General features: G+C 35.1%; 2 protein-coding genes and 1 non-coding gene across 6 annotated transcripts; 1 reads left to right on the forward strand and 2 right to left on the reverse strand.

Moving 5' to 3' along the window:
- Window positions 1–253: 253 nt before the first annotated feature.
- LOC132055063 (small nucleolar RNA snoR135) lies at window positions 254–404 on the reverse strand. The gene has a single exon (XR_009414526.1). It is a non-coding gene; the product is annotated as a small nucleolar RNA snoR135 (small nucleolar RNA).
- A 642-nt stretch (window positions 405–1046) lies between these two features.
- LOC132053361 (pentatricopeptide repeat-containing protein At1g11710, mitochondrial) lies at window positions 1047–5572 on the forward strand. Of its 4 annotated transcripts, none has more exons than XM_059445350.1 (4): window positions 1047–3548; window positions 3667–3762; window positions 5301–5367; window positions 5477–5572. In XM_059445350.1, exon 1 carries the CDS (start codon window positions 1483–1485, stop codon window positions 3448–3450), a length of 1968 nt encoding a protein of 655 aa, XP_059301333.1. In that variant the 5' UTR covers window positions 1047–1482; the 3' UTR covers window positions 3451–3548; window positions 3667–3762; window positions 5301–5367; window positions 5477–5572. The 4 variants fall into 4 exon arrangements, with proteins under 4 accessions (XP_059301333.1, XP_059301334.1, XP_059301335.1 ...); XM_059445351.1 differs by having other exon boundaries at window positions 5301–5378; window positions 5477–5550; XM_059445352.1 differs by lacking the exon at window positions 5301–5367.
- A 2499-nt stretch (window positions 5573–8071) lies between these two features.
- On the reverse strand, window positions 8072–13777 carry LOC132053362 (mannan endo-1,4-beta-mannosidase 2-like). The gene is made up of 6 exons (XM_059445354.1): window positions 13612–13777; window positions 12401–12864; window positions 11009–11206; window positions 9670–9792; window positions 8837–9048; window positions 8072–8506 (listed from the first exon to the last, which is right to left on the reverse strand). Exons 2-6 carry the CDS (start codon window positions 12791–12793, stop codon window positions 8095–8097), a joined length of 1338 nt encoding a protein of 445 aa, XP_059301337.1. The 5' UTR covers window positions 12794–12864; window positions 13612–13777; the 3' UTR covers window positions 8072–8094.
- Window positions 13778–14413: the final 636 nt, after the last annotated feature.

A 14413-nucleotide genomic window follows, 5' to 3' on the forward strand; every position in this document is an offset into this window, starting at 1 on the left:
CTTAGTTAATCTTCATTTATTTTCTCAAAAGTGTTGTTCAAAAAAATATTTTTGGGAAAAAACTTTTTTTTAGCTTTTGAAAAATAACTTCTGCAACTCTCAAAAACACTTATTTTCTCTCAAAAGCTTGATCATTTTTTTTAAAATAAACACTTATTGCAAAAAATAAGTATTTTTGCAAAAAAAAACATGTGTGTAGACAATATACAATTCCTCAAACTATTAAAAAAAAAAAAAACATGTATGTAACAAAAGATGTGGGGAAAATGATTGTTGAAATTTCCAATTGAAATTGATGAAACACAACTGCCCATTTTCCTCAAAAAAATCAATATAGCAGAGAATACTTTCGACAAAAAGTGCATCAATTACAGCACAAAGTCGATACACACAATCTCTGCATTTCAACAAACAAAAAAAAAAAAAAAAAAACATACCCACAATAGGGTCTTACACCTGTTTCCGGTAGATCCTAGGCATAAGGACAAAAAAGCAGTATAAAATACGGAAAAAAAATACTGTAAAAAGCATGAAAAATCTGTTTGAAAAACAAAGAAGCAGTACTTACCACATAATAATATAATAACCAAACAACATATAGTAGCATAAATCAAGAACAAAAAACAAACAAAAAAAAAGATGAAAAACAACAAGAAAAAGTAAGGGAAACTTATGGAAATATACCATTCGGCCATCTATTTTGCCAAACATGGCCAAAGAATACATTAACAAGTGTATAGGTATGCATCAATATGTATATTATATGTATAAGTATATATAATATATGTATATTTAGTATACATTATACACTTATTTTGTAAACAAGATGGCCCTGTTATTGGGATGTAATTCTACTAAAGAAAAAGGGTTTTAGGGTTTTAACGCCCTCTATGAGACATCCAAAGCTTTTTCTGTACATATCAAGGCTAATAAGTATGCATTATATAGGCAGAGAAAAAAAGGGTTTAGGGTTTTAGACCTTTTTTTCTTTTCCAAAAATACCCTTCTGCTAAAAACTCTGGTTCCCGGGCAATATTAAGGTTTGTATCCTTGTACTTTTTTTTTTTTTTTTTCAATTGGGTTCTTGATTTTGCTTCAAATTTTCCAAAAACAGTCTATTTCTGAAGTGGGTATTGATCAGTCAATGGTGTTAAGCTTGTTTGTGCTATAAAGGAGAATTTTTACAAGTTGGGTTCTTGATTTTGCTTCAAAATCTTCAAAAAACTGAATTTTTCTGAAGTGGGTATTGGTTAGTCAATGGTGTTAAGCTTCTTTACATCTCAAAGGAGATTTTTTGCAACTTGGGTTCTTGATTTTGCTTCAAAATTGGTAACATCAGGCTATTTTAGAAGTGGGTATTGTTTAGTCAATGGTGTTAAGCTTGTTTATGTTTCAAAGGAGAATTTTTGCAACTTGGGTTGTGGATTTTTTCTTCAAAATTTGTAAAATCAGAGTATTTTACAAGAGTGTCTTGGTTAGTCAATGGTGTTAAGCTTGTTTGGGTTGAAAAGGAGAAATCTTTTTGTTAGAGCTCTTCATTTGGGTAAGCAATTCACAACCCCAAATACAGAAGAAATCTTATTCAAAGCAATTTGTGTGAATTTGAGGGAAAGAAAATGGAAATTCTTGGACCAACTGTCATCAAGTCTAACAAACTCTGTTCTTCCTCGTGTGTTTCGCGAGTTTCGTAGCTCTCCTAACGTAGTTTTAGAGCTATACCAGAGAATTTCAGCAAGTAAAAGTGTGTTGAATTGTCTGGAAACTTGTTGCATTGTAATTCATACCATGGTGAATTGTAAAAATTATGATGATGCTTTGTTCTTGATGAAAGAGTTAATGATAAGAAGAGGGTATTCGCCTTTGGATATTTTGAAAGTGTTATTGGATACTTATGATCTGAGTTTTACGTGTGATGCGGTTTTTGATACATTGGTTAGGGCTTGTACAGAGTTAGGGGCAAGTGACGGTGCATATAGCGTGATCAAGAAATTGAGGACGGAGGGTTATTTTGTATCTGTTCATGCATGGAATAATTTTTTGAATCATCTAGTTAAAGTAGACGATGTAGGTCGTTTTTGGTTCTTCTACAAGGAAATGGTTTCGTATGGGTACTCTGAGAATGTTTATACGTTTAATTTAATCATTTATGCCCTTTGTAAAGAATGTAAATTGTTAGAAGCTGTTTGTGTGTTTTATAAGATGTTGAAGTGTGGGATAATGCCTAATGTTGTTACTTTCAACATGCTCGTCGATGGCGCTTGTAGAAATGGTGAACTTGATGTGGCGTTGAAGATTATTAGGAACATACAGATCATGTCAGAGGGACATGTGATTCCAAATATAGTAACCTATAATTGTCTGATCAACGGATACTGTAAGTTAGGGGATGTGGCGATTGGAGAGAAATTTTTAGGCGAAATAACTGAGACAGGTCTTGAGCCGAACATAAGAACTTATGCGACCTTGGTCGATGGGTACTCGAGAAACGGAATGCTGGATGAGGCATTTAGGATTTGCGATGCTATGGTCGAGAAAGGATTGATGCCTAATTCAGTGGTTTACAATACGGTAATCCACCGGCTTTACGTCGAAGGAGATGTCGACGGGGCTTCGTGTTTGCTGTCCGACATGATTGAAAAGTATATATCTCCGGACAAATTCACCCATTCGATTCTAGAGAAAGGACTATGTAGTAACGGTCGTATAAATGAAGCTCTTAGTTATCACAAGTGTATTGTGGAAAAGAACCTAATGGGAGATGCTTTTTCACACAATATACTCATTGACTATCTTTGCAAAAGCCAGAATATATTAGCGGCACAGCAACTCGTGTGCAGCATGTTTGTTCGTGGTTTAATCCCGGACATAGTCACATATGGTACAATGATCGACGGATACTGCAAAGAAGGCGATGTTGACAGAGCTGTTGAGGTATACAATGATATTATAAAGGTGAAGAAAAATCCCAACTTAGTGATTTACAATTCTATTTTGGATGGTTTATGCAAAGAAGTATCTGTAGATGTCGCAGAAGTTTTGGTAGAGGAACTAAAGGGAACATCTTTATATGATGTGATCACTTACAACACATTGTTGAACGGTTATTGCATTAGCGGGGAGATCACTAAGGCATTGAATTTGTTCATGAAAATGAGAAAAGAGAGGATATTTGTTAATGAAGTTACGTACAATATTTTGATTAATTTCATGTGCAAGTTGGGGCTGATTCAACATGCGAAAGAACTTATAAGTGTCATGATCACACAGGGTATTTTTCCGGATTGCGTAACTTATACGACACTTCTAACGAGTATGAATAAGGAGAGCAGTGCCGAGGAGGCTGTTGAGCTCCATGACTTTATGGTGCTTCGAGGTGTAATTCCGGACAGTGAAACTTATAGTACCATTGTTGATCCGTGTATAAAACAAATAGGTTTTGGTCTTGATTGAGCTATGTTGTTATGAAGAGCAAAGCCAAATATTTTGGATCTTGTGGACCTGTAACTCCTATCCGATCGCAAACAAATGGAATTACAGTTTCTCCTGAGGTCAAACGTTTCCCTTCTATATTCCTTTTGTGTTTTGTTTGTAATTGGATATTGGGATTGTATATACAAATCTCTACTTCCTTTTCCTTTCTCTAATCCAAAATTTATTTTGCAATAGGAACTAAAAAGATGTGCTAGTTAAGATGGTTCAAATCCAGCTCTGTGCTGGGGCAGTTTCCTTGCAATGCATGTCACCTGTTGACTTTACACTTTGGTAAGTTTCTCATGGGTTTTCACTTTCTGTTCTTTGATTGAAACAACAAATACATTGCTTATTTTTTCCCACGACTAATTGAGGAGCTCAAGCTCTTTAATTTCTAAACTGAGATGCCTTGTGACGATTGTGATTTAGAGTTGTTTTTAGCTGCTGATGGGAATTTGTAACATTCCAGTTGTGAGAGAATGAATTATTAATTTTAGATTCTCAACAACCCGAGTTCCTGAGATGTTACAGTCCGGGTGTGTGTGATGGACGGAAACATGCTGCTGAAGTCTTACTAGGGGTGTCAAATGGGCAGGTTGAGTTGGATTTTGGTGGGTCAAAATGGGCTGAGTTAATAAATGTGCGGGTCATTGACCCGCTCAAAAGTTACTTGGGTCGAAATGTAGGCTAAAATGCGGATCATAACCCAACCCGCCTAATTCTTACTAAGTTTTAATTTCCTTGTTTGTTTTTTATAAGTACAAAAACATACCCAGTGTGATCCCACAAGTGGGGTCCAAAGAGGGTAGAATGTACGCAAACCTTGCCCCTACCTTTGCGGTAACATATGTAACATACCAAATAAAAGAAATGTCTTTCTGAAATTATTCTGACAAGGTTTCTATGGGTCAATGTGGGCTACATATCAATCCAATTTTTAGATGGATCTAATAAATGGGAGGGGCGCGCGCGGGGGTGGGGGGCAGGGGGATAAAGTCTTACCATGTTTGACTGTTTTAGGTCCTGAAGGATCAGTTGTTGTTGAAGCATATATCCTGAAGCAACTCTATAGTTTTCTTCAAAACATTTCTAGTGAATTTAACTTAAATCATTTAAGCACACCTTGTAGATGCTTTCAGTTTTAGTGATGAAAAAGCATTATAGAATCTTTACACACATTTCATTGTTTGATAGATCACTTGTAGGAGTTTAATGCTGATGCATTGAATTTCATGCTCAGCTTCAAATGTGAATCCGGAATCGTTGCATTACAAGATTCTTGTGGCTTTTCGAATGCTTTCTGGGATGAAGGGAACAGGGGAGTATCACCTTTTCTTGTTAAACTACTAAACTAGTAATACATTATATATACTTACCGAAGTTTTCATTGTCTAGTAGTTAAGGATTCAGCTGAATGTTTTTATGTATTTGCCAGAAACATAATTCTGCAAATTATTAAGTTAACAATCTACTGTAGTGCCTTGATTGTTGCACTTGCTGAAGTTACATACAGTGGCATTATGTCAGTATCTTTATGTGAAAATAGTTTTCTTGATAATGAGTCTTTGAACATGTTACAAGCTATTACAGAGGCTGGAAGGTCATTTTAGTTCTATGATTTTGACTCTTTTCTGGTTGGTGCTTTGATGGCAAGTTGTGTAGTGGAACAATATCAATTGATTAGAATTGCTGAAAGTTGTAGCACGATTTTATGAACATGAATAACAACTCTTGCAGTTGATCGTCAAAATATTACTATGATTTATTAAATTTCTACGAGGTTCTTATAATGAAACACTTTGAATGAAACACTTTGTTTATTAAAACAGTGGCGTTCGGGCCAACTTGCGCACTTTGACTATTCCACCACGTGCTTGGTACCTCGCACCAGCACAAGTATCAAATAGGTCTGGATATAATTAGATAGTAGTATATTGTCATCAGATTTTTATACTTGCATATCTGAATTGATGCCTTGATATCGAAGCCCAGTTTTCCTTGGCAGGTCAACTTGAACTCACCCTTCTTTTCTTTATGTGGAAGGTGTGCAAAATATCGGGGCTGCTTATACAAGTGCCTTGCACAATTTGTATTCGGATGTTCAAGATTAATATATATGTATAGAAAGTAATTTTGACATATACACAGCATAATTTTCTAATTGTATAGTTTGATTTTTCGATGAAGGGTGTTCAATTGATCACCCCTTCCGCTATCTTGATCTTTTTTTCATTTTGTGAAGTCATCAAACTGATTGATAGTGTAATAACAGCCTCCACTTTTTTTTCTCTCTTTTGTTTTCTTCTTTCCATTGAACATCTATATAGGGATATACTTACAAGATTTCTGTTACCCTCGGAAAAAATATTTCAAGTTAATTTAATGAAGAACCATTTCTGGTTAATACCATAAAGGAAAATGAAAATGTTAATCAACAGTTGTTGACGAAGTTTCTTATGAACTTATTGTCATTTGATCCTCTTATATTGCAAATTGATTTAAATCGAATTCCTTTTGGTTTCTATAGACATTGAATACCATATGTATTGTAGCAATTGAAAAGAGACTAATCACCATCCCACTTCACTTGTTGGTAAAATCCCCTTCTTTTTTTTTTTTAAGAAACAATCCATCTACTAAAGAGTTGTTTGGTCTGATGGATTGGATAAAATAATAACATTGTTTAATCTAAAAACGGAGAACAATTAAATTTATGTGCAGTGCTAAAGATATGTGGTTTAATTCAATACGAGATCAGATTACACGATAAACGAATAAGTAAAATGAAATATGCAGATCTGACCAAAGATGAATGATGACTGGCCTCGGGTACTGAAAATCAAGGTCGAACCCTTATGGCCGGGCGTTTGAACAATGAACAATAAATGGAGCCTTAAAAAAGAAGAATGAACTCAGATGATTGTATTGCTTTTTCTTAGTACATGAACCTTTCTTTTTCTGTGTGAAAAGGAACCCTTTAAATGAATGGGGCCTCCTCTTTATATAGTATTTTAGATAAGGAAAGGAATCTATTGACTTTGCGGGATTGGTGCCGAAATATCCTCTTCCGATCTTCTCTTCATGGTGGTTAACCGCCTCTTCTACAAAGCCTCGTTCCGGATCGAGCTTGATGCCTTATTCACGATAAATCGGTCGTACCCTGGCCGAGCATAACCTTAACATCGGGAAACCGAGTATGTCCATATCCTCGGTTTTACCCGTATACAAACATGCCCAGTGTAATTTCACAAGTAGAGTCTGGAGAGGGTACGATGTACGATAGAAAACAAATGAAGCTATAGACAGTAATAAACATTGAAGAAAAAGAACTACACGATTACTAAATACTCCCTCACAGGATAAAAAAAAAGAGTCCACTTAGCCTTTTTTTCTTGGATCAAAAAAAGAGTTCACTTAGAAAATCAAGAAAGAATTAACCTTGTTTTTTTATATTTGCCCCTATTAAGTGTTATATGATCAAATCCCAATGCCTATTTAATTAAGAGTAGTTTAGTCAAATTACCTATTTTTGTCTAGGAGTTAGTATTTTCTTAAGGGTGTGCAAATGGTTAAGTGGACTTTTTTTTTTTTGATCTGGAGGGAGTACTACCAATAACGAGAAGCGGCTAGCCCCCTACCTATCCCACATGAAGTACGACAACACTCGGATACTGATTGACCTTCTACCCGAATCGTCGACCTCCATGTAATCCTAGATTTGGTTTTATTTTATATAGTGTTTGGTCGGTTTTTTTGAATCCAGCATAGCTAATTAATTGCGGTATAATTCAGATAGGCCACATGACTCACTCATGGCCGAGGCTTTGGGTGTTCGAGAAGTACTAAGCTGGCTAAAGAATTACTTTACATCAACACCTATTATTGTGGAGATTGACAGCCTTTTGGTTAAACAAGTGTTGGAGAAATCTTGCGTAACAACTTTTATTTTGATGTTATTATTCATGTTCTATTTCTTTGTCTTTTGTAAAAAAAAATTAGCGAACCAGTGTGCCCATCTGTTAGCTCGGGCTTCGGCTTCTATATCTGATGTTATGGAGTGGATACTAGATCCCCATCTTTGATTCAAGATGTATTCAACTTTGATTTGATTAATAATTAATCAGAATGTCTTTTTCAAAAAAAAAAAAAATTAATTAACTGCGGTATAATTCAATACAACAATTGGTAAATTATTTTATACCGTATGGATGTCTTTTTTTTTTTTTTTCAAATCTCTCATCAACGCTCCTTTTGTTTTATTAAGTTTAAAAAATAAACTCATATTAAAACTAAAATATATTCCATTTTTAGTGCAAAGAACAAAACGTTTCGATAAAAAAAAGTATCTGCATTATAATCCTACATTACTATTCATGTATTACAATCTCCTTATAACTTGTTTCTTAACCAAATGACCCCTAAATATTCTGTAAGTTATCAAAAAAGAAAGATAGAAAATGATCTGCTCTACTTTCATTTTATGCAACTTTGTATACATCTATGAAGTAAGATATACATGGTGTAAAACTACCCTGCAGCTCCTCCCTCTAAAACAAATTTCAAACAAGAAAAAAAGCACACCAGATTTTTCATTGTACACATCAAGATCTTGCTTGATATAGTCTATAACCTCGTCGATGCACAAAAATCCTTCAAATGTTCTATTTGTGTAGGCAGTACCCCGTGTTCTCTAGCCAACCTACACGACTGCTCAGTAATTAGCTGATATGTCGAAGGCCTCTCCCAAGGAATAATTCCGAAATCATCGTTATAAAGTTCCATCCCTTCAACCAAAAACTGCCAGAAAAACGATCCTGCACCCGACCTGTTTCTTTTAGCAGACTTGTATATGAAATCAAGAACCATTTTGTAGAATCTGTCTCGTTGAGCGGGTTCAAAGTCCTCGTTCTCATTTGACAAACCGAATTCAGTGAAAATGATTGGTTTCCGGAGTTCCTTGTCACCATCTTCAATGTGAGAAAGCATCCATTTTGCTGCAAATTTTAATTTTTCTTCGAAATGTTTATCGTGAAACCTACAGAATGAAAGGATATCAATCAGGAAAACTGCTCGGACACTATCACCTTTTTAGTCAGTTCCAAAAAGAATTAATTTCTATATTTAATAACAATTTAACTTTAAACTTCTCATTTTACAGAGATGATATATAGCCACACAAATATCTATGGCTTATTTTAGATCACAAATTTCAAAAGTCTTCCTTCATTCTTAAACTTCGTGCCCAGCCAAACAACATCACATAAATTGGGACGGAAGGAGTAGTTAAATTGCTGCCACTGCATGAAAAAAATTTATCTTTTCCTGTTTGTTCACTTAAGGAAGTTGAGTATGATAAGAAGCTCACCAATGGTCTGGATATACATGTACAGAGGCGAAATCAATCGTCGAGAGCATGGAGTTACGGATGAAATCCGATCCAAGATCAGCAGCCCAAAATTCTGGATTGGCAGTTGATCTCTTTGGACTTCTACGACCATAGAATCCTTCTAGGCCTACCGTAAGCAGATGTTTCCTATCGATTGACTTCACAAATGTTGACATTTCTTCTATCCAGTCCTGAAAAACTCTATGACACGATTAATTCATATCCAGGAAGAGTTAAGAAAGCAAAGAGTTTCCTTTTTCACAATTAGTAAGTAACGTTAAAACAAAAAAAAGGCAGAGTCTAAAATACCAATTACACAGTTACCTTCAAACTGATACTCTTTCCGTCCCATTTTATGCGACACTTTTTCCTTTTTGGTCAGTCCGAAAAAGAATGACACCTTTCTATATTTAGTAGCAATTTAACTTTAAACTTTTCATTTTATCCTTAATGAGATGATTTATAGCCACACAAATATCAGTGGCTTATTTTAGACCATAAGTTTTAAAAGTCTTGCTTTCATTCTTAAACTCCGTGCCCAGTTAAACACCTTCACATAAATTGGGATGGAGGGAGTATAAAGAAGAAATGTCCAGACAATTGCATCTGTACTCCATCCAGGGGTATATTTTTCATTCTACAACTTAACAATTGGCCTTTTAGGACTAACAATTCTACAACTTTCTTAAAATATAAAGTGACGGCCTAAATTTCAGAGAACAGAATAATGGAAAGGAGTAGCTACCCGAATGAAGGACTATTTTTCTGTTAAGTACTGTAACATCAAAATGAGATAAGAGTCTAAAACTTACTTGAAGTGTGTCACCAGAAGGATCCGTCATGCAGCGAGGCTCATTTATTAGCTCCCATGCGAAGATAGTTGGATCATCCCTGTACTCGATCCCAGTGTACACGTTTCTCCTAGTTAGCACCGTCTGGAAGTATGAAAAAAGGACGATTCAGAAGTTTACAATGAAAATGTAATTTTAGCATCAATACGAGGATGTGGCATGTGACTGCAGAAAAAACAGCAAAAATTATGTCTTAACGTGAAGGGAAAAGGGTCAAATTTACCCTTTAACTTTGAGAAAAGGATCAAATTTACCCTCTGTTATACTTTCAGTTCAAAAATACCCTTAACGTTAATAAAGTGGATAAAATATGCCCCTCCTCCGTTAAGTTTGTCCAAGGTGGATGCCTAGTCCCACATGGCACTAACAGTTTAGTGACGTGGACCCACGTGGCATGCCACCTCACCACCCCAAACCCATTTACCCCTCCCCTCCACTTCTTCCACCACTATCACCTCCACTCCTTCCACCATCAGTGCCGCCATGACCACCACCATGACCATTGAGGATCGTTAATTTTCTATTTCAATGTTATGAATGCTTTAACGGACATTACCTTGTGAAACACACTCGAATCAAAATTAACCTCACTTTCTAAACTCAACATTTAGACCTGTAACTGATATGGGAAAAAATTGGCATATTTCACATTCGAATTACAAGATAGTATATGGATAGTCAAAGTGTGTATTTCATTATCATTACACTCAACTTTTATCTCCACCCTTTTTATTTTGTAATAACAAGACAGAAATAGGCTAGCTTGTTTTTTTCCGCCCAGTGGTTTTTGTATAACTAAGACAAGAGATGGGTTAATTAACAACTACTATAGCTCAATCTGTAACTACTTATAATTGACTATAATGAATGTGCAATATTCATTCTAATTCCAGATGGACCCATTGAATAAAAATCTCCAGAATTATATTAAACCGTCCGGTGTATGTTTACCATCTGAATCGAGACATACAGACCCTTCTCTAGCAATCGAAAAGAGAAGCATCCTCTTCTTTAATTAAATTTTTTTTTCCTTTTCATCGTATATTCTTGATTTTCAGTCACCTCAGATATACATCTCCTGATTTCATGTTCACCCAAACTCCCAGAATGGAGGCACTAATTTAGATCATTATCATGTGATTCATTTCCATTGATACTTTCGCTTAGTATACTTGTAAGTCGACCATCATGCTAATCATTCTTGCTCCCTGTACAATTAGAACGATGCTATATTTGGTAACACAGATATAAGCGCAACACACAAGTTTCTCCTGAAGAAATTCTTTCCTAAGAAAATTACCTTGACATAATTTTTGAAATAACGACGGATTGTAGGGTCATAGAAGAATGAATCGTTGGAAGAGCTTAAAGCAACACCTTCTTTCTCTGCCCACTTTACATACTCAGTCTTCCCGCCGAATGCGTGCAGATTGTTAACCAAGCTAAGCATCAGCCTAATACCATTCTTTCTGGCTTCTGCAATAACATGATCCAATGCCTGCAACAAAACATATCTGCATCAAGTGAAAACTTCCAGAGGAAGAAAAAAAAGCAGATGATTCGTACACCAAATAATACCTAGTACCAGTATGCCTAATTTAAGCTATTAAAGAATCAGCCACCGATGGTTGCGTCATCATAGACTGATTACGTCACACCCCACTTCCCCGTACCCAGCATGAACGCAAGATGCTTTGTGCACTAGGCTGCCTTTTTTTTTTTTTTAAAGGATATCAACACTAGATTATGTTAACTTCAAATTTATCTACCTGAAAAAAATTTAAGTCCTATAACTAAACTTCCTTTATAAAAATAGGATCAATTCAATGTGAATAAATGCAAATGATTTGTACGCCGCATAATACCTACTAGCAGTATGCCTAATTTAAAAGATTAAAGAATCAGAGATCGGTGGTTGCGTCAGTGTAGACTGACACATCACACCCCCTTGGGATGCGGCCCTTCACCAGATACCGCAAGAACGCTGGATGCACCAGGCTGCCCTTAAAGAATCAGCCAATGATGATTACGTCAGGGTAGACAACCTACGTCACAAACCCTGATGTGGTCCTTCCCCGGACCCAGCATTGATGCTTCACACACTGGACTACCCTTTTTTTTTTCCTTAAACGATATCAACACTAGATTAGATAACTTCAAATTTATGCACTTGACAAAAATTTATATGTCCTATAACTAAACTTCCTTTATAATACATACAAATAGGGTACAATGCAATATATTGGTTTTGAGAAGGACTAATAATTATGGAAAGATTGCTATAAAAGGGTAACTAACAAAGTAAAAGACATAGTAATATAACATCAAATTGTACTAACAACAAGTTATCTACTTACTCTAAACACTCTTTCATCAAATCCACCAAAGTAAAAGACATAGTAATAATTATACAAATTTTACTAATAAAGTTTTACTTACTTTAAACACCCTTTCATCAAATCTACCAAAGTAAAAGATGCAGTAATAATTACAGAAAGAGTACTAACAACAAGTATTACTTACTCTAAACACTCTTTCATCAAATCTACCAAAGTAAAAGACATAGTGATAATTATAGAAATTGTACTGAACAACAAGTTATAATTACTCTAAACACTCTTTCATCAAATCTACCAAAGTAAAAGGCATAGTAATAATTATAGAAATTGTACTAATAACAAGTTTTACTTACTCTAAACACTCTTTCATCAAATCTACCAGGGGAAATCTGCAGAGCATTGTATCCACCATCATTAAAAGCCCAAGTTCTACATACAGTGAGGCCCATCTTAGCACCAGCTTGTAAAATCCCTTTAATCTTTGGCCTATTACTATAATCAACAGCATGGTCCATTAACCAGTAAGAATTCCAACCATTTATGTAAAAAGCTTTACCATCCACAAAGAACTGTGTCCCATTTCTCTCCACAAAACTTAGCTTTATGTTTTCTCTGTTGGAATTGAAACCCCACCACAAGTCTCCAAATGCCAAATAGAGAAAAGTGACAAATAGTGAAAACCCAATGACTGGATAAAACAGGCCACCATTTCTTGCTAGCTTTCTGCTCATAGGTGAATTAACCATTTCAAGAAATGGTTAAAATAAGTACCAACTTGCTTGGAGAAGGCTCTTTGGAGATCCAACTTGAGAAAATGCTGAAACACATAAATCAAGATTGAAACTTTATGTTATAAATATGAGAAAATGCTGAAAACCATAAATCAAGATTGAAACTTTATGTTTTAAATGTGAGAAAGTGATAAACCCATAAACAAAGATTGAAACTTTACTCTCTCTATACCATATTAGTCGTCCTGTTTCGCTTTTCAAGAGTCAAGTTGACTAATCTTCGGAACTTAATTGGATTAGATCAATTTAATATTTTAAAATTATAATTTAGCTATTCAAAAACTACATAAAAATTACTACAAGTTACAATTCTTCTCATATTAATATGATGAAAAAATATATCTCAAAATGTTGATCAAAATTTATATAGTTTGACTTTAAAAAAAGAAAGAAAGTGGACTAGTAATATGGGACGGAGGAAGTATGTTACAAGTATGAGCAAATTCTGGAACCATAAACCAAGATTGAAACTTTATGTTATAAATATGAGCAAAGGATGAAATACATAAACCAAGATTGAGACTTTATGTTATAACTATGCAAGTGATGAAACCCATAAACCAAGATTGAAACTTTATGCACTAAATATGAAAAAATTAGTGTAATACAGAATACCAAGATTGAAGCTTTATGCTATAAATGTGAGAAAATGATGAAACCAATAAACCAAGATTGAAACTTTATTATGCTGTAAAAATGAGAAATCAAGTGTAACAATGAATACCAAGATTGTTTTTTTTTTAAAAAAAAAAAAAAAAAAAAAAAAATTGTACCTGGGATCTCCTTAGCTTCCCCAATCTGTGGGACTTGTGATTTTTTGTTTTCAAGAAGACCCCTTGTGAGAAAAAGTGATACAAGGATTAGTTGAAGCAGAGACAACAGTCATCAATTAGGAAAATCAAAGATGCCCAACATCAAACTGCATCACGTGTGTGTGTGTGTGTGTGTGTTGGGGTGTCCGGGGTGGGGGTGAGTTGGGGGGGGGGGGGTGTTAACTTGATTTTGTTTCAGTGATCCTGCTATGATGGGCGTTACGTACATGATTTATGGGGAGAGTGGATCAAGAATCTAGACATAATTGATTAATTTCTTTGTACTGATTTCAAAGAGATATTTTCGGAAAATAATTTCTTTAAAAATGAAAAAATGATCACTTTGGTGGTGGTCGTGTTTGTTGAGCAGGAGATCTCCCAATAGGGCGGAGCACGTATGACTGACTGAACCCCTTTCAACGAAAAATTACTATTTATCCATGATTAAAATTATTTTTTATGTATATATAATAGATGTTGAACTCCTTTGGCTTCTTCGTGTAATTACTTTTTCATAGGTTGAACCTTGTTAGTGAAAATTCTAGCTTTGTCACTACCTCCCAAATTAGGGGTCTTGAGTTCGATACCACCTGCATGTAGGGGTGGGCGTTCGGTTCTTCGGTTCGGTTTTCTCATACTTCGATTCGGCTATTTCGATTTCGATGTTTTGAAAGTGGACACCGAACCAAACTAGTTCGGTTCGGTTCTTTCGGTTTCGATTTTTTGAAGTTTGGTTCGGTTCGATTCGATTTTTTTTCAATTC

Source organism: Lycium ferocissimum, chromosome 4 (assembly GCF_029784015.1).
Source record: "Lycium ferocissimum isolate CSIRO_LF1 chromosome 4, AGI_CSIRO_Lferr_CH_V1, whole genome shotgun sequence".
Taxonomy (NCBI): domain Eukaryota; kingdom Viridiplantae; phylum Streptophyta; class Magnoliopsida; order Solanales; family Solanaceae; genus Lycium; species Lycium ferocissimum.

Excerpts from the sequence above, each read along its gene's own strand:
- LOC132053362 (XM_059445354.1), bottom strand. The coding sequence starts at position 12,793 with ATGGTTAATTCACCTATGAGCAGAAAGCTAGCAAGAAATGGTGGCCTG. Across the intron at positions 11,207-12,400 it reads TTGATGAAAGAGTGTTTAGA|GCATTGGATCATGTTATTGC; the intron begins GTAAGTAAAACT and ends GTTTTGTTGCAG. Across the intron at positions 8,507-8,836 it reads CATGTATATCCAGACCATTG|GTTTCACGATAAACATTTCG; the intron begins GTGAGCTTCTTA and ends TTCATTCTGTAG.
- LOC132053361 (XM_059445350.1), top strand. The coding sequence starts at position 1,483 with ATGGTGTTAAGCTTGTTTGGGTTGAAAAGGAGAAATCTTTTTGTTAGA.